Source organism: Eupeodes corollae, chromosome 3, assembly GCF_945859685.1.
Source record: "Eupeodes corollae chromosome 3, idEupCoro1.1, whole genome shotgun sequence".
NCBI lineage: Eukaryota > Metazoa > Arthropoda > Insecta > Diptera > Syrphidae > Eupeodes > Eupeodes corollae.
Genome location: NC_079149.1, coordinates 68,197,335 through 68,218,561, shown reverse-complemented (window position 1 = coordinate 68,218,561; position 21,227 = coordinate 68,197,335). Strand labels below are relative to the sequence as shown.

The 21,227-nt window shown below is 33.4% G+C and overlaps 1 protein-coding gene across 1 annotated transcript; it reads left to right on the top strand.

Annotated features, from left to right (window-relative positions):
• The first annotated feature begins 778 nt into the window (after positions 1-778).
• On the top strand, positions 779-10,224 carry LOC129952182 (uncharacterized). The gene is made up of 2 exons (XM_056064646.1): positions 779-2,310; positions 7,735-10,224. Exons 1-2 carry the CDS (start codon positions 873-875, stop codon positions 10,146-10,148), a joined length of 3,852 nt encoding a protein of 1,283 aa, XP_055920621.1. The 5' UTR covers positions 779-872; the 3' UTR covers positions 10,149-10,224.
• Positions 10,225-21,227: the final 11,003 nt, after the last annotated feature.

The following is a 21,227-nucleotide window of genomic DNA, read 5'->3' as shown; positions in this document are numbered from 1 at the left end:
CAAATTTAAAGAATTTTAATGATGAAATTCAATTTGTAGGTGCCAGTTACAACTATTAGTAAAATCCATTAGTCAAATTTTTGTTTTTAGGTCTTGAACATGTTACAGAATTATTTCTAACAAAAGATTGATGCAATAAGATGCATCTTATATTCAAGTATTTTTTTTTAAAGGAACAATGCATTTAAAGTTTTATTTTATTTATAAATTAATTTTAATTTTGTTAATGATGAAATTCAATTTCGTTTTATTGTTCCAATTTTGTACTGTTACGATCACATCATTAAAAATGTTACTGATAAAAGCAACACAAAAATTGTCATCTCATCAGTAAAACATTTCAGATTCCTCCTGTTTCAAATTTTACTGGTGGATTTTACTGATAGCTATAACCGGCCCCTTACTGAACAACTGACTGCAAAATGCCAACAAAATTCCGTTTCGTTTTACTGATTACGTTCTAATTTTGAACTGTTCCGATGGATCATTACAAAATTACTGATGGAAATCAACAAAAAAAGAAGGCGCAAGGCCCCAGGTTACTTGATTCATAGAATTTAATGACGTACTTTTACTGATTGCTATATAAACAATCATCAGTAAAACATTTCATATTCCTGTTGTTTCAATTTTTACCGAAAGCTTTAAACGGGGCAATTGACAATTACATATGTTTGAATTGGATGTGATGATTGTGAATGCACCATTTAATTCCAGTAAAAAATGTTTATTGGTATCACTTTTTTTTTAAATAAATCTAAATGACGTCTGGAGTTGACCGCGCACAAAATCTATTTAAAAGTATGGTTTTGTTATTTGTTTATTTTTGAATCAATTCTTAATGTTTTCGATTTATTAAAACTCTATAAATTATGTTAGAAGAGAGTATTTCCTGTAGTCCAGGTAATAGTGAAAAGAAATCACGAAGGTCACGAAGGTTTCACAAAAATGTTAAAAAGAAATGTGAACAGAATTTAACAACACTCAAAACCAAACATTTACAAAATGAACATTCTTATATAGAGGGCCTCTATGAAGAGTCGACAAGTAAGAGAGAAAATATAGAGAAACATTTGGAGTTCTTTAACCCATTTGAAAATGAAAAGCTTCTAGCTGCTGCAGATCGTGCTGAAGCCTCTACATCTAGTTGTAAGTTGAAAAGTTTAACTTCGAAAGGATTTATTCGACTTGAGAGTCTGCCATTCAAAGACAAGAATGAAATGTACCCCATGGAGCCTCCAGAGCGACCTTCACGTTGTTATTCGACTGTTACACCAAGAAGTCCACAAGTTATAGGTCCAGAAACCCAATTCGGAATCACAGAGTCGGAATTTGTGCAATTTTGCAATGACGCTGAGTCTGAAGTCCAATCTGGATTAACTTCTGATGAACAAAATCCAACCATTTCCACTGATATTCCGATAGATTTGAATAAATCAATTATGGAGCATAGCATAGATAGAACAAAGCAAATAATACAATCAAGATCTGTGGTCGAAGAAATCCTTACAGATTTTTGTGGATCACCAACTGAGAGTGAACTTAATGATCAGACGCCTCCTAACTCTCCCCCGAAAAATATAAAAGCAACCAAATCAATTGTAGATGAGATTCTTGAAGACTTTTGTGGATCACCGTATAGGGAAAACTCTCCAAAAGAGAATTCGGAAGAATCTACACCAATATTTCGCTTCAAGTCGCAGCCCATTCGAACTTATAGTGGAATAAGAAAAAAGAAACTATTTACGAACAAAAGTAATACGGATTTGAATGCTTTCACGTTCAAAGACGACGGAAATACAAGTGACTCGTCGTCTGGCCTATCTGTTCAAGAAGATCTTACTCAAAGTATTGTACCACAACTTGACACAGTAGATCTTAACAACTCAGTAAAACTATGCGAGAATCTGCTTAATTTGAGTTCCTATTTCTCACAGTTACCGTCATCTTCATCTAAAGAAACGAATTCTCAGCCTACTGCTGTTGTCAAAACACAAGAACTTCGTTTATCTGCAATTGTTGATGACATAATCAAAATAAAGTCAAAGCCGATGCGAATTAATTGGAATAAAATTGAAAAAGAATTTAAAGGCTTTTCGGATTATGAAAGTGATTCAAAAGAATCTACTTTGCAGGAATTACTCGAGGATGAAGATGATGTTCTTCAGCAAATTAACTGTGATTCCCTTTGTTACGAAAAGGTTGAGCCAAAAGTTATTTTTACACATATAGATTCTGATATAGAAAATACTCTACAGAATGCCAGTGAAGTAATTGAAAAAGCTAAGGCTTTAATTTTATACGAATCTGGTGAGTTTAAATTAAAGAATTTTTTTATTTATTTATCACTTTATATATGAGTGTAACCATCTAAATAAAAAGATATATTCTATATCAATAAAATTGATAGAAACAGACTAGAGTTTGAGACTTGAATTCACAATTTACATAACAAATCTATATTGTATGGGACAGTGTTTCTTTTTGTATACATTTTCTTGCATAATACTATCTAGTATCTATTTCGAATTCTGTCTAAATCGAATATTTACAGATATGGACATTAAAATAGAAACACCAAACCATTTTAATTTTTTTTTCTTTCAAACTAAAATTACGCACTATTTATAGTAAAATTATAATTTAAAATATTTTAAATTCATAAATGTAAAAAAAAGGAATAAATTTCGTGGACATTAAAATAGATACACAGATCTAAAGAAATAAAATTAAATGCAAAGCTATTCTGGATTTCAAAATTATTTTATTTTCTGGTAGCCTGGCCCTCAACTTTAATTACAGAGTGACATCTGTTGGGTATTGAGTCAAACCGCGCATTTTTAATCACCCCCGAAAATGTTCTATGACATTTAAGTTAGGCGATTGGGATGGCCACTCCAACACGCTGTATGTTTAGCATATTCTCGTCCGCATAAGTCAACATCGTATCCTTTATGATATTCACCTTCATATTTTAATCCATTTTACCCTCAATCAAATGTATTGGTCCAAACCCATACCAAGATAATTAACCCAAAAGTATAATACTGCCCCCACAGTTCTTGACCGGTTTCTGGATGTATTTGGGATTTAGTTCTTTCAAAAGAAGCAACGGTTTATCTGCCATCAGTTCCGAACAAATTTATCTTTGTCAACGGCACCATTCTTGCGATCCTTCTAACCAAGTTAGCTTAAACAAGTCTTCTACGAAGAGTTTTGGAAGTTATTGGAAGCTGTAGTTTGTTTTTATTTCCCTTGAAGACTTGTAAGGATCTTTTTTTTTTGAGGAGCAAATGATCTTTCAGTCTTCTCTTGGACTCGTTTTGCTTGGTTTTCCCAGCATTTTTTTGGCTCTCATGGTCAAATTGCAATCAACTTGAGAGTTCTGCTAATTGTTCTGTGAATTTCCCTCACATCGTGGAACTAAAATGACAGCTTTCTCTTCTAGGGAACAAATCTTACCACGACCCATGTTTTCCTTAGAATTAATTGTAATATTATTAAAATATTTTAAATTTACTTCCTAAAGTGAACTTATTGTTTTATAAAAGTAAAAAAAAATATTAAAACTAATATTTTTGATACTAGTTAAATATTAAGGTCTGTGTTCCAATATTTTTCTATTTTAATGTCCAACAAAAACACAGTCTTAACTAAGGAATGGTTCATCTCCAAACAATCAACAAGCTAAACAAAATTAAATTTTTTTGTAAAGGTTAAAACTAATTCTAATGCATGTTGTTGTTACTCTTGGCGACTGTCTCTGTGTCCATATCTGTATATCTCAACGGACTTGTATTGTAAATTGTTTAAATTATACATTATTTTAAAAGAATGGAAAATTATGTACGAACTTCAAAGACTATCGAAGAATTATAATATTAAATTGAATTATTAAAATATAAGGTTTTATTCCGAAAAAATAATAAAAATATATTGAGAAAGGTATAATTGATTTAGTAAGAAGTTATTTAACTGCTGAATTGGTTAGAATTGCTTGAGATTCTTTGTCATTATGCACTTATCTTGATAACATGTTCGCATATCCATGCCATGATATTAAAAAACCTAACACATGTCCCCTTAGGTAATTGGGTAGCATTTATTTCTTATTTATTTATAAGTCGTTTAAAATCAAATATCTATCATAGCCACTTCATTAAGTCGATTTATTTTGTAGATTAAATTCCCTAGGAGTGTTTCGGGTCGTTAACTGAAGACAAGTACGCTTTACCAAAGGGTAAAGAGTTCAAAATTATTAATTTCAAAAACATCCCCCAATCATGGTGTATTCAGTATCTTCAGTAGCAGATTCGAAATTTTAGTACTTTGGGTGTCAGGCATACAAAATGTACATTTTTTAAAGTCCAGTTAAGTGTAGTGATTTTTTTTATTTTTCTCCTTCTCAGAAAGCTTAAAAAATGTTTGTTTAATTTTAACACCAAAATTTTAATATTTTTAGCTTTTTTTACAAAAAAAAACAAACAAGAAACATATAACATATAACAACAAACTCCTGTTCCATAAAATTATATAAATTATAAAACAGTGGCGATTCCTGCTCGTGATGTCAGGGTTAGCTACTTTCTTCTAGTAGTTGAAGATTAGTTTTCAACAATAATAATTAATTTTATTCAAATTTTCTGCAGTCCTCCCCAAGCTTACATCGATAAATGCAGCAAATGTTTCATAATTTTTGTTATTAAAGTAATTATAATAGATACATTATCGGGACAAATGAATGTCAGACAAAGCTATAAACTCTGGCGGTTGGATTCTATCAGAAATATGATCGACTATAACGTCAGCAACAGTTTTGAATAAATAATTTTGGATAGCAATTAAAAAACTTTAAAAACTATTGACGTTTTAACAGCGCACGATTTTTTTAAAGTTATGTTGGACAATTAAAGTTTCGTCTTTCCTAGTCTGACCAAAGGTATCTAATTTAATTATATATTGAAATGGGATGCACTCAGCTTGTGTTTTCTCTGAAGTGTGGTTTGAGTGTTCAAGCTGTCTACATCCGCGGAACTCCATGTGATAGAGATACCGGAAAAAGCAAATAAGATCAACAAAATAATTTATTGTTGTTCTCGCTAGCAAACAGCTATTCGTAATATTATATAATATTGATTTCGCTATATGTTCGAGTATACTGTCTGTTTCTATACTTGTGTGTTCATTTTAAATCTATAGGACGGCCATATTAGCTTCTCCGAAAACGATATTGTTAAAAATGGTTTCTCTAATAATTTTTCAATTATGGTCTTTGCTTGAGAAGTATTGGAAATTCCATTTTAATTCCAACCAAAATAAAAGTTCCTATTGTTGCACCCAGATCATGAAACTAAAGTATCTATTTTTGAACAAACAAAGAAGACTCTGATTACAACTACTTATCTCACAACCTAAAACCTTATTTTTAGCTGGTCATAGAATTATGCAATTCCATGACTTAAAAGTCGAAATTGAAAATTAAACTTCATACAATTTGTATTTTTTCTTATTGCAAAAAAATGCCGCTGCATAAGTCATAATGTTCTCTTATAAACTTCCCATAGGAAGTTATTGTAATAGGTCCGATTTTTCAAATGGAAAATTTTGACATTTCTCGACGGGCGTGCGTGTGTACGTACGTTCGAACGTCCGTACGTTCGCGACGTTTTGTTCGTCGTCCAAAGCTTAAGAACCAGAAGAGCTATCGACTTCAAATAAATTTTGTTATACTGATAATAAGGCAGAGAGATGTAGAAAGGGATCTCAAAAAATTGCATGGTGGTTTTTTTTTACCATAGCAAAAAAAAGGTGAAAATTTTGGTTAACCCTAAATATCTTAGGAACCAATGCCGCTAGAGACTTGAATTAAATTTTATATCATAAATTGTTACGTGATAAGTCACAAAAACTGAAAAAAAATTGTCACCTCGAAAATTTTACGACTAAAATATGATTTCATTTTGAGAAACATCGAATTACCATTTTTTTTATAAAAAATAAAAACCTTAACAAATATTGATCAAAGTTGGCAAAAATTCTATTTCAACTCAAATATCTTTTCAAAATCTTGACATTTTGGCTTCAAACTTATTTTATCTTATAAAAAATATTGTTGTCAACATTCAGTAAAATTTTGAGAAAATTCGAATTGTCGTTTTTTTTACAAAAACTTGAAACTTAAACAAAACAATTAATAAAAGTTGATAAAAAATGATTTTCGACTCATTTTTAATCAATTTACTTTCGACTCAAATAGCTTTTCAAAAATTACAAATATTGGCTTCAAACTTATTAATTTGGTAAAAAATTGGTACATATAGACAAACTTTTAAGCAAGACAAATCGATATCGACCGATAGACGTGATGGGAAGTTATCAGTGTGGGTCGCATCCCAGCCCCTTTTTTAGTTTTGTTTCGCTCTGGTAGTTTTCAATTAAAAGTCTTATAGTTTTAATTTTGTTTAGAATTAATAATAACGAATTCTGAATGAAAAAATATATGGACTTTATAAACATTTTGAAAAATCACACTTCAAACTGATTTTTTGACTAAATATTTGTTTTTTTTTTTCAGAACCTATTAATAAATTAAATTTTTATTTTTTGAACATGTCTTTTCCGTTAAATGAAATGCTTGTTTAAATTTGAGCTGTTCTAAGGAAATCAAATAAAATAATTTCTTACGACTAGCCTGTACCATGTTTGTATTAGAAAGGAATTATAATCAATAGTAATTGCAATGAATTGTATGTACATAAAAAACATATTGATCATGACACATCTAATTTTAACTAAAAAACAATTTAAAATGCATTTTCTGCACAAAAAAAAGTTTGATTTTGGTATAAAAAATACAAAAGGAAATTCAAAAATTCAATTTCATTAATTTTGTCTTTATTTTAGAAAACACCTTTTTCAAATCACAATTTAAACCGAAGTGTCCATGGTTCTTGTATTAACCTCCATCTGACCTTCTTTTATTAAATTTGTATAACAGTTGGTGATTTTTAATTCCACATTATATTAATGGTAAGTTGACATTCCGATTGTGGCAGCATCCAACAATGCATTTTCTTAAGTCCCTCTCTTCTCCACATAAATGAAGGTTCCAAACAAAAACTACCTCCTATTAAACATTTGAATAATCCGCCTAAACTCCAACGCCTTTGTCATTTTCTTTTCCTTATACATCGGCGTCAAAAATCAGCATAATCGCTAAAAGCCGCGCTAACCGACGAACATGCCTTGCTCGCTATATTCTTATTGAGCAGGGTCAAGGAGGCACAATTTTCTGCTTCCAAAAACGAATATGATATGATGTATAACTAGTTGCCGTGTCCGACGATCATGTCCGATTCGTCAGTGTTCTTCTTTTTTATAGTTCATAAATTTAAAGTATAAAGACAGAAGAAGTTATGTAACTACAACCGAATTGTTTAACATAATAGTCGACTGTTGAGTTAGTTAGTAATTCAATTACCAAATAATATTCATATTACAAAATAAGATTTATTCTAAAATTCTTCGTTTAAAGCCGCTAAATCTGCTGACATGAGGAATTGCTCCTGTCATAAACATTTTATGAAACAAATCGTAAGACTTGTTCTCGTTTAATTTTAATTGTTTTAAGATCTTTAATTGTTTCGTCTGCTTTTATCGAATTTTTTATATTATATTTGTTTTTATTCGTATAACGCTAAGACTATTATTGTTTTTTTTTTACTCCCACAACAGATGTAAAGCAAAAAACACCCAACATGATTAAGGTTCCCCAAACAGACTGTGATATTCAAAACCAACCATCACCATTCAATTCTCCATTAGAAAATGAAGAGCTATTCGACGAAATAGATATTTGGAATGATAATGAATATCTTCTAAATTATAAAACACAGAAAGACTATGCGAATCATGTCGAACATGAAGACAAGGAATTTTTTAAAGATGACTTCAATTTAAATAAAGTTATTTTAACATACAAAGAAAGTGAAACAAATAATTTAAATCCTCAAATATCCAATTCTGATACAAAAATAGAATTATGTAAACCATTACGGAATAGTCGAACAAACTTTAAGGATCAAAAACAATTTCAAAATCTTAGGGATCCATGTTCTTCCGCTTCCTGCAAACTCTCCGAAGATTCACGAAAGATTGAAAAGTTGAAAAAGAATGAGGGTTATTTTGATAGTTATAAAAACGCAGAAAGCGAACACAGTACTGTAACAGATGCTTCTTTAGATAACGAATATTTAAACAGAGTGCCAGCTTTCAATCCAATCGGATTTTCAACAGTATCTAACAAACCAATTCTAGTATCAGATATTGCCAGGCAGAAGGCAAACGAATTTTTAAAGAATTTTGAGAAACAAGAATTAGAAGAAAGAAAGGCTTTAACCAAAAATGATATTTTATCAAAAAATCAGACCGTTAATAATGTTTCAAACCCAATACGAGAAGAAATAATCAGAGATAATAAATTAAAAGACAAGGAAGTAAAAACACGAGACCAATATGATATTTCATCTGAAAATACTAGGCCCAGAATAGATAATACTTCAAATAATGTTGGATTTACGACAGCCTCAAAGAAGCATATTTCAATTTCTACTAAGGCCAAGCAAAAAGCTGAACAAATGATACAAAAATTTGAACAAGATGAAAAAGAAAAAAGAATGCTTGACGCAACATTCTTGGTTACCGATAAATTCGTCGGTAATGATAATAAGATTGAAAACAATTTAACTGTTGGTGGTTTCATAGGTTTTTCAACTGCTTCAGAAAAACCTATAGCAATATCGCTAGAAGCGAAACGCAAAGCCGACGAAATCTTGAAGAAATTTGAACAAGCTGAAAAACCTGAAGAAGAGATTGAAAAATTGACTCAACGGCATCCAAGTGAAGTTTCCGAAGAGGTACGGCGAAAGGCTCAGGATTTACTTTTAGACATTGAGTTTTTTGAAGAGGCTTTTGAAGATGAGCTTAAAAAAATCGAAGGGTTGCCAATTTCACAAGTTCAAAACGAAAAACTGCAAGGTGAAAATACTATATTTACACAAGCAACAAAGGGAACAGTTGTAGGAGGATTTAAAACAGCTTCTCGAAAATCAATACAAGTTTCTGAGGAAGCTTGTCGACGTGCTGAAGCATTTTTCAGGACGGTATGCGATGAAGATCTACCTCAAGACTATCTTAAGTGCATTGAAACCAATATAAATGATACAAATATTAATTCTAAAGACACAGTTGGTAATATAATGGGTACAGTCGAACAAGTCGATGGTGCCATTAGAAGTCCAAGACATAATCCTTATGACCCTTTAGAAACTGAATCTAAAGAAACGTATGCGGCTAATTGCATTGACACCTTTCAAGTTTCTGAAAGTAAAATAATCGATCGGAGTAAATCCGATTCTGCAATAGAGCGACTTCAAGAATCAACCAAAGAAGCAAATTTAATCGCTCAAGAATTTGATAGCATTGAAAACAAACGATTTCGTAAAAGAAAACACAGTCAAGGAGATGAGCTAGAAAAATCATCTTTGCTTGTTACTCCACGAAGGCTAAGTTGTGGTGAAAGATTACCTCTTAATCGCATTGAAAATGGTCTCCTCTGTAAAAGCTCCTCATTGCCACTAAGAAAAGAAGGCACCCCAAACTCAGCATTAATTTCACGTAAAAATCTCTTATCGTTGAGTAAACGAAGAAAATTTGATTCGCCAGGCCAAACACGAGAGCTCAAAAGTGGCCAAAAAACACCAGACAAAAACCTAAATTCTCCAATAACTCACTGCAATGCCAGTTCAACGCCAAACCTTAAAGGTTTTTTTGAAACCGTGCCAACAAGTACCCCACGATTAATTCGCAATGATCCAACAAACACGAATAACCAGTACACTTCAAAAGATATAGTTGACTCAGATTTTCAACGGATACAATGGGAAGACTCAAATAATTCTCTTCGAATTAATAGAACAAGTTGTGTAGATGATGTTAATGTGACATTTTCTGCGATAAGTCCATCGCCCAAACAAAGGATAGAACAGCTGAAGATGTATGGTGAGCCACCACCAATTTCACCAATTTCAATGCTTAATAAATGCCGCCCCTCTGGTTTGAGAAGAGGGAGAAGCTCAATGAAACCCTAATGTATGGGTTTGTGATTATTTAGTTGCCTTGTTATGTATGTATGTAAATAGGAGAAAAATAAATTATTTTTGTTGAAAATAACTTGTTTTTTTGTAACATAAAATTGAATCTCATTTGATAAAGTTGGGCATGGGCATCAAACAAAATCTAATATACAGCTATGGACAGAGAAATAGCACACTTAATTAACAAAAATGTCCGTTATTTTGAATGACCAATTCAGTGTTTTTTAGGTATGTTGTTCACAACGAGAGTCGAAATTGAACCGTTATCAGCCACAGGTTTTTTGGTTGGTTGTGGAAATCATTGTATTGTAAATTTATAGTGCACACAGAAATTTAGTTACATAACTAGTAGTTTATATTTCTAAATTGAAAGTTTTAGACAAAAGTTCTGTATCTAGATTGTGTATCAGAGTATATACAAATGATTAAGAAATATGGACATAGGCAAAATTTGTTTCAAATACACCTTGAAGGCTGTAGAGTACGGTGGAGGAAGTTTGATGGTATAAGGAAATAGACGGAAGGATGGATGCATACTAACTCTTTTTTTCCTGCAATAAGCTTAGCACTGGACCATCTCCGAAACTGGACACCCTACTTTCCCTGATACCTCTTGATATGCCTAGCAAACAAAAAGCTTCAAAAAAGCGCCTGAAAGCACAGTGGGTTAATAACAGCATTTGCCACTCCGTAACTCTTAAGTTTTTAAAAACAATTCCAAAGAACACAGACTACATCATTCCCCAACTACAATTCGAAAAAAACTCTTAGATTTCTATACCTACCAGATCTTTTTGGGAGGATAGGACATTCTTGGAGGATGAGTCAATCCATTTTTACACAGATGGCTCAAAAACCAAAGAAGGTTGGTGAAGGTGTATACTCTGAACGACTGAAATTAAGTCTCTCATTCCGCCTTCCCAATCATTGTAGCGTGTTCCAGGCGGAACTTTTGGCGATTAAGGAATTCTTGTCTTGGCTCAAAGAAAACGTGATATCAACATCTGATATCGGTATTTTCTCTGACAGCCAGGCCGCTATCAAATCTCTGGACTCTGTCTCTACAAACTCTATAACAGTCCATAACTGTCGAGCATATCTAATGGAGATGGCGCAGCAGTTTAATATTCACCTATGCTGGGTGCCGGGCCATAGAGACATTCCAGGTAACTGTAAGGCAGATGAACTCGCCAGGAACGGTACAGTACAGTCCATCCTACCACGTTTGGCAAGTACTGGCATACTAATCGCTACTTGTAAACTGTTGCTAATGCAAGACGCTGTGAGGAGGGCAGGCACTGTTATAAACGGCCTTAAGCCAACCCTGTTTTGTTAACAAAAGTGAAGTGTTATAAAATGGCTTCTTTCCTTTTCTTCCTTTCTCTTATCTCATGGCTGGGATCAGCTTGAAAAAGCTTAAAGTGAATCTCTTCTTCATCAGTAAGTCAAGCCGATCACACGCCTCTAAATAAGTATCCCATTAAACCCTTTTATTATACTTATATACATACCTATTCCTAAGCTAACAATTATTACATGAATAAACGAAAAATAATACGAACTTTAAGTTTTATTTCATAAAAAGTAGAACTTAACAATTGGCGACGAGGTTAAAAAGTCCACGTGTGTAAGTCAAACCGAAGTTAAAAAGTCGACTTGATGTGTAAGTCACACATAAGTTAAAAAGTCCACGTCCGTAAATCAAACCACATAAAAAGAAATGTCGAGATTAATCGGCTATGTTGAACCATTTGTGAGTTCACAAAAAGCCCCACCACCTACGAACCTTAAGCAACTACAGTCGTATCTCGGTTTATTGAATTTTTATTCAAAATATATTCCAAATTTGTCGTCTAAATTACGTCCGCTTTACGACCTTCTAGGTAACCAAAAATTCAATTGGACTTCAGATTGCCAAGAAACTTTTGAAAAAAGTAAACATTTTCTCACTAGTGAGAGTTTATTGGAGCTATATGACCCAAATAAACCAATGTAGCAACGGACGCTTCACCTTATGGGGTGGGTACCGTGCTCTTACATAGAGTCAACGGTGCTGAAAAACCAGTAATGTTTGTGTCTAGCAGACTTAATGAAGCCGAACAAAACTATTCGCAGCTTCACCGCGAAGCCTTAGCTATAATTTTTGCAATAAAAAAGTTCCATATTTACATTTATGGTCAAAAATTTACTTTATGTACGGACCATCAGGCTTTGCAGGAAATTTTCAGTCCAAAGAAAAATAATTCAGCGGTATCGGTATCTAGGCTTCAAAGGTGGAGCATAATATTGTCATCATACTCTTATGATATAAAGTATCGTAAAGGAAAGTCATTGGCACCTGCGGATGCCTTATCTAGGTTACCATTAAACAAAAATACCGATGTCGAACAAATACCGATAAATTATTTTTCTGAATGGGAGAGTCCTATGTTAAATGTGTCCGTCATTCGACAGCACATGTCTCATGATGATGAACTTACAGACGTGTATAAAGTAGTGCATGATAATGATTATAAAAATGAATGTTCGTCTAACCTGTTTAAAAAAGTACTAAATAATTTTTCTACAGAGAACCAGTGTTTGTTTTATAGAAACCGGATTACAATTCCGAAATGTCTAAGGAACTCTTGTCTAAAATTGCTACACGAAAACCACTGTGGCATTAATCGCATGAAAATGCTAGCTCGTTCATATGTGTGGTGGCCACTTATCGACAAAGATATTGATGCATTCGTTAAAAGTTGTCAAAGTTGCACCTTAACTGGAAACGTTAAAAAAGAAGTTGTTATTACGAAATGGCCTGAAACGCATTTTCCATTTGAGCGAGTTCATATCGATTTTTTTTATTTCCAAAGCAAAACCTTCTTAATTATTGTTGACGCCCACAGCAAATTCAAGGACATACATCTAATGGGCTCAACAGATGTTTTAAAAACACTTAATGCGCTTGATAAAACTTTTCGAATTTTTGGCTATCCAAAACAATTAGTATCCGATAACGGTCCTCCGTTCAATTCTTATCGGTTCATAACATTTTTCAAAAATAAAAACATAGAAGTTCTTAAATCTCCAATATACCACCCACAGTCTAATGGGTTGGCTGAGCGTGGAGTTCAGTCTGTGAAAAATGTCTTGGTTAAATTTTGTTTGGATAAAAATAACACAACTTCACTGCAAAATAAAATTGAAAACTTTTTATATAATGATAGAAATATGCCGTCCACATCCACATCTAAAAGTCCATCGCAAATGCTTTTTTCATATAAACCTAGGTTTACTTTAGATCTAATAAATAATAAGTATAAAGAAAATTTTGATTTTAATAACAAATTTTGTGAATTTAAAAACTATTCTAGTAAAGAAAAAATACAAGAACAAGTTAAAATTGTGAAAAATAAATTTAATAAAGGTGATATAATTTTGTATCAAAATCCATTCAAACATTTTGTCCGCTGGATACCAGCCCAAGTTATGGATGTTTAAGTAACTTAAGATATTTGATAAAAGTTAACGGTTTGATAAAATATGTACATCAAAACCAAATTAAGTGTTCAACTACAAAAAATAAAATTTTTTTATCAGACGTTAATGTAAATGAATTAGATAAAAAGAATAATGATATATGTTGTCCAAATCAAAATAAATCTTCTGAAAATCGTAACAAAAGCTCTGTAACAGAAGAGAAGAAAGATACTGATACTGAATTACGAAGATCTAAAAGAGAAAGAAAAATACCTCAAAGATTTGTATCTGAATTTGAAACAAGCACTAAGAAAAAATATTGAATTAGAATTTTTGTAAAGGGAACAAAATGAAAGAAGTTTCTTTTTTTTTAAGAAGGGGAGAGTTGTTATAAACGGCCTTAAGCCAACCCTGTTTTGTTAACAAAAGTGAAGTGTTATAAAATGGCTTCTTTCCTTTTCTTCCTTTCTCTTATCTCATGGCTGGGATCAGCTTGAAAAAGCTTAAAGTGAATCTCTTCTTCATCAGTAAGTCAAGCCGATCACACGCCTCTAAATAAGTATCCCATTAAACCCTTTTATTATACTTATATACATACCTATTCCTAAGCTAACAATTATTACATGAATAAACGAAAAATAATACGAAGTTTAAGTTTTATTTCATAAAAAGTAGAACTTAACAGGCACCAGGTGGAAAAACACCTCCACGTGTCAAGCCACAAAAAACATCTGGCCAACACTGAATATAAAACGTTCAAGGTGCTTGCTCTCTCTAAGCAGATCGCATATAAGCTCGATAATAGGTGTCATAACCGGACACTGTCTAATTGGAAAGCACGCCACGAGACTAGGCGTATTCTCAAATAACTTTTGCAGAAGCTGTATGGACGAGGAAGAGGAAGAAACGGTATATTCTCTGCAAATGCCCTGCTCTAGCTCGAAAACGCAAGAATTACCTAGGAGAATTCTTCTTTAACGATCTAAACGATCTAAATCATATCGGTATAATCAGCCTCTCACGATTCGTAAGGGACTCAAGCAGGTTCCATTGAGCTTAGGAGGAAGACTCACGATTCATGTGGTATCACAATGGGCCATTAAACTGGCCTAAGTGTGTCCGTTTCCATCTTGGACAGCCACTATAACCTAACCTAACCAGGAAGAAGTTTAGTTTAATTTGAGTTTTAGAGAATTAAAAATACCTGCCTGTGTTTTCTGTTCAGAAATATAAATGTTGAATTAATTTAATTAGAAATAAAACATGTCTAAAGAAAATTCATACTGTGCTGTTTTTCTTTCCGTAGCTGTACAGATGTAGGCTATTTCTTTGACTTTCGTGTCTGTCTGCTCCACCACACAACAATTAAATATTGAAAAATTATTAAAATCGTAGAAATGCTGAATGTTGAAAATATACTTTAATTATCTAAATTATTACTAATTATATATACACTGCCCGACAACCGATTCTAATCTTTCAGTGTAAATGCAAATAACTCGGAACGATTAATATGTATAATGCTTCATATTTTTTTTTCATTCTCCTTTTTTTACTCTTTCTCTAAAAAAAATTGATTTCTGAAAATGAACCGTTATTTTGTTTTGCTTTATTCTTTCAAATCTGACAAAAATGATTGTATTTTTGTGCGACAGCCGATTAGCACCTCTACGCTTTTCTAAAAGTTTTTGCATGTAAGTTGTCGTGTTTTTCCTTTTTAAGTTATTATTAGTTTATTTTGAATAATTTTCAATCAAATTTAGCAAAAATGGGAAAGCAAAACCGTTAAATGAAGCCAGAAGTGCCAAAATAAAGGCTTATAGTGAGTGTGTTCAATCAATCCATCAAATTTCAATAAAATTAACCACAGCCGCAAAGTTATTTCCTCATTCTTACGATACGAAATGAGCATAGCTATGGAAAAAATATGAACGGCCGGCCATCTTCTGTCATTACGAATTTTTTTTAAGGTACGTGTCTAATTCACACGACTCTGCGGACTCTGCAAAGAATTATTTCCAATGCTGAACATTTAAAGCCACTTAAAATAATAAAAAAAAAACACCTCTTAACCAACTTCGAAAGACGCAACACCTCGATTTCTGCAGAGCGCAAACCTATGTATGTCCTAGACGAAGGATTGGCAGCTTGTTGTCTTTTCAGATGAGAACAAATTTAATTTTGAGGGTCCGATGGCTTACTACTTTCATGATCTTCGAAAAAAAGAGAATACTTTAGATCGACTGCACTGCTGTGCTGGTGGTGTCATGGTATGGGGAGCTATAACGTAGTATGGCACCATTGAATTACAATTTCTTAATCTTCGTATGAATGCCACAGCATACAATGGTGTACTAAGAACGGCGTTTCCTGCAATCAAGGATATTTTTTGGCCCTTAAATGGAAGTTAACGCCCCTATTCACACTTCTACGGTCATAAAGTATTGCTCCAAAAATGACCCTTTCTGATATGGCCGCCATACTCACCCGACCTGAACTTAATATAAAATGTTTGGGGGTGGCTAGCACGCAAGATATACAAGTCTACTACTTACTTACTTACTTAAGGTGGCGCTACGGTCCGGGGCGGACCTGGGCCTCAACCAACAAGCGTCTCCAGCCAGCTCGGTCCCTAGCTAGCTGTCTCTAGTTTCGCACGCCAAGTTGGTTGAGGTCCTCTCCCACCTGCGTGCGCCACCTAAGTCGCGGTCTTCCTCTACTGCGCCGTCCCTCGGGATTGGATTCGAAGACCGAGTCTGGAAGGCAATATTCAACTGAAGCGGAACTATATAAAGAAATTATATGATTCTTTACCCAACAGGATGTACGAAGTCATAGTTAACCTTGGAGGTACAGCACATTATTAATTATTTTAGGAATAGGGTGTAAATGTAAGGAATTAAAAGTATTCTCTGAACATTTTCTTATGTTATTTGGAATTTTCAAGTTAGGGTTCTAATCAAATGTCTGGAAATAAAAGTTGATTTTTCTTTTTAAATTCTGTTAACATTTTATTTATTAAGATCGTACCAAAACTTTCATTTCTTTTCGAGGATAATGTTACAAACTTTCATGGGCAAAAAGTTCGTTTCAAATGTTTAATTGGCATAGGGGCGCTATATTCTAAGGCAGTTATTGTTTAAAGGTATTTTGTTATCATAGCGAACACGAATATTTAACTATTCAAACCAATCAATTTCGTTAATTTTAAGACCGCATCTTAAGAGTTATTGAATCGTTTAGAAGTTGCTTTTGCTGATAAAGGTCTTACACGAAAAATTTGTCTGTCGAAGGCGCTATTGAGTGCGAAGTTAAAATCGTGTGATTTTCTAGATGACTATGTGAACAAAGTTATCACTACAGCACTTAGATTGAAATAAACTGAAATAATTTTATCAGAGGAGTGAATAGGATCATTGTCAGAGGTGGGGTCCAAATTATGGGGAGATTCAATAAAAAAGAACTCTCACATAAAACATGAATCTGTGTCTGTGAATCTGGTGTTCATCCAATCATTTTCTTTGGTAAGAATTCAAGAAGAGAACCATTTCGGTACAATAGTCAACATCGAGTAACTGCGTTCAAACAGTCAGAAAGGACGTTTATTATTAATATACTCGTACCTATAATAAGTAACTGTAGAATTAAGGACGGAAAAAAAGTTCTTTTCACATCTTCTATGGTTAATTTAAATCCTTAGAATAACCATGAAAGATTCATAGATTTAGAAGAAAACATATGACAAACTAAAAAGATTGGTAAAAAATGTAACCCTAGTCAAGAGATGTAGAAGCAAAAGGATATTTCAAATTGGAAATTTTGGTCGAAGGCAAGTTTAAGGCTGTTACCATCAAAGATGTTCTTAATATCCCAAAGTTGTGTTCAAATCTTCTATCCGCCAGCCAAATGACAACAAAATGGGAAAAGTTCGTGCGGACACAACAAACAAGGGAACTATGAATGGCTTTGATTTCATAAATGTTAAAAATGTTGTTTAAAGTAGCGATGGAATGTCTTTTTTTTCTTCATCAGAATAAATAGAACAGAAGTCAGTTGGTGCAGTATACTATCTTTTGACATTTCTGGATGATTTTTCATTTATAGTTTGTATGTATATTTTGTGAACCAAGTCTGATGTGATTGATGAAAAAAAAAAATCAAATGGGGTGGCGCAACAGTCCGTTGTGAACCAGGCCCTAGTGACTTACAACTCTCAACCATTCCTGTGTGCGAGTACTGTTGTCAGGAATGGAAGGGGCCTACAATTTAAGGCCGAATCCGAACGGCTAGTTTGAGAAAGCACTTTTTCATGACAAGGATTACTCTTGAAGGATTTGTCAAATCCTCGCAAGAGGCAGTACCCGAGAAAATTAATTTTTTTTTAAATTAAGTTGGCACAGGCAGGGATTGAACCCTAGACCTCTTGCACGACAGTCCAACGCACTAACCATCATGTCACGGGTACTGCCTTGATGAAAACTATTATTTAATTCAAGCGTTTGGTTTAAAGAAGATCAGCATATTGAAAATTGCAACTCCGTCGTCCGCAAAATGAAAAAAAAACATGCTAGATTATAGTATTAAATTTAAACCCTAAAACCCTGCGTACACTTCCTTTTCGTCTTAGACTACACATTTGCCGTAAAAAGAATACAACTAAAATTTAATTCAAAATATTTTTAACGGTTAAAATGTTTTCCGGATAAATGTTCTGTAAACATGAAATCTGTGAATAAGAACTCCAAATTCCGAACTCAACCTCAAATACCCATACAGTGATCTGGAAAAATTTTGCGTATAACTCGTAAGTCATCCCTAGGTTAAGATATTGGAGGAAAGATATTACCTCATGTGTATTAGGAGATGCCGCTGAAGTGCGTCATCAAAGTATTCGAAAAATATTTCTTAATAAGAAAGTTTATGTTTTTAAATGTTCCGTAAAATCACTATTTTAACCCGTTTATAACTCTCGAGTCTAGGCTCTCGATTTAAGTCAAGTAACGATAAAGACATTGGTCTATTGTTAAGAGGTGCTGGGAAACAATCCTGTTGTTCAACCTTCTATGCCAACGGATTGTAAACTCTATCCCAAGACACTGTTTGCTGGTATAGAAAATAAAGTACATCAATCAGACTCCTGCGGGGACAGATGCGTAGCGCATCCGTAAGCTGCTTGGCAACGGTGCGAATCTCAGTGAATGACGGTAAAAAGTATTTAAACCTTACTAAATTTGTAATATTGTTTGTGCAAATGGCGAAACTCTCGCTATCATAACTTTTATAAATAGATGTCTCCGTAAGATCTTCAAAGTTTACGATATTCAACCAAGAACAACATCGGAGAACAGGTCAAATTCCCATTGGCCTTTTATACGTAAGGGAAAGTCTCAGCGGAATGGTCACACTATGTCCAGATACCCAATGTGGTGCGATACTTTTACTGGACGTGACAGAAGACTTGGTAGCAGAGAAAACCTTGGCGCAGAACTGTCGAGAAGGAATCTCAAAATCTTTGACAAAGTTAAGGAGAACTAGAATGCATTTTTGCAGACAGAAGATGACGTGGAGGTGTCAAGGATAGTAATTAGCCCTATCGAGGTAACCGTCGGAGCGGAACTTTCTCCGCAACACATCCTTTTTCGGAGATTGAATTCCGGTTTGAGGTAGCTGTCATCAGAAGAAATTTTACAGACATGAGACGAAGCAATGCGATGGATATACATTTCAGGAAGAGATTTACAAACTAACCGATATATTCAAAATGCGATATATATTTTCGATATTTTATAAAATAAAGACAAGCGTTTTAGACCATGAAAAATTGGTGGCAGTACGTAATTTATTGCTTATAAAAAGTAATTTTTTCAAATGTAATGCGCTAGCATTTAAGACATGTAATTAGATGCAACGATTTTTAAATCAAGACTATCGAATAAAGTCCCCTCCCTATTTCAAACATATGTTTACATTTTAATTCAAGTTATGAAATTTTCGAGTATGAAGATTAATACGGAAGAGGAAATTCAGACTAATTTACTTCGAAGCCAAGCAGCTACAATTCGAAATGAAAAAGTTCAACTCAACTTTAATGCATTAACATTTATTAAAAATAAAGTTATTTATTTGAAAACAAAAATATCACAAGCCTTCATGGTGTTTGTCTTTGGTTCTTAAAACTAATTTTTCAAAAAAAAAAAACTGGCCTCCTTGGCGTTTGTTTTAAAATGATTGTTCTACCAAAAATATCACTTGCCTCCATTGCGTTGTTTAGGTTTCTTAGAAATAAAAACAAAAAAAGAAAACAAATAAAAATACAAACGAAAACAAAAATTAAAATAAATAAAAAAAAATCATTCCATCAAAATAATGTTGGCTTTTGCAATTTCGAATTCCAATTTTCTTTTTTTCAATTGGAGTTTCTGTTAAGCTATTCCCCTCATCTCAGTGTTATGAGTTTGCGTCTTTTTTAATTTTTCTCTTTAAATTTTGCAAACATCTTCGAGTGATCGAGAAACCCTTTTTAAGGCCTTCGGCGTCTGGTCCTATTTTCCGCTGAGTTTTGGTGCTGCACAGGTGATGGTCGATTGTCCTCTTTTTTGTTCTCATCAGCGATAGCGGTATTTGATGTGGACAATTCCGAAGGTGGCACTTGGCGTGATGTGCTTCCTGCTCCAAATGATGCTGCTCCAATGACACTTACAGAGCTACCAATATTTGTTAAGGCTATCACAGCGTCCTCTTAAGGGGTGAAAGACTTTTGCCTGCATGGTCCTCCACCAGTACCCGCTATTTCTTTTTTATTTGCCGAGAGTTTTTTTTTAATGTAAGACCTATATTCACTCCAAACCTTTAAGAATATAATAATGAAATATGTATACTTAAATCGCAATGGAATCAGTACACAAAATAACGAAAATACCTTTTTCCATCCACCAACTTCCCTTTGCCTTGGTCCCAATGAATTTAGCTGATTGGCCAGATCTTCCCAAAACACAGCCACAATTTCTGGTGACCTTTTTGTATAGTTTTGAGCTATGTCTCGATATTCGTTCAGCAGATTTACCATTCCCTCATATTGCTGAGTGCTTGTTTTTTCGTTTTGTCTAAAAACAAACAGTGCATTATTAATAACATCAGATAACGAATATAAAGTTAATTTTTGTATAACTTACATTTTAATTAACTATTTAAAAAAAAAACACTTTCCGCAACCAGAACTTGTCGGAGGACTTCTGAAAATTGTGTTTATATCTGTCAAGAATAAAACCAAACAAGTACTTCATAGCAAAGCATCGCATGCAAATTGCATGCGTTGAATTTTGTCGAAGAGAATATCCGATCTGCCGATCGGACAACTACCTTGAAGCAAAATGTCTCCGATTCGGAGGAAATCGGAGAGAATTCCGCTCCGACGGTTACCGAATAAGATGAAGGGCCTGCAAGACTGTAGCATTCTATATCCCGACGAAGCAATGAAAGTTTCATATTCATATTCGAATCATGGTTAAAAATCGTTTTAAAATTTCCTGTTGCTACAGTGTAAACACAATTTCAAAATTCAACTGCTAACAACGTTTTGAAAACATTCATGCATAATAATTAATAACAGAC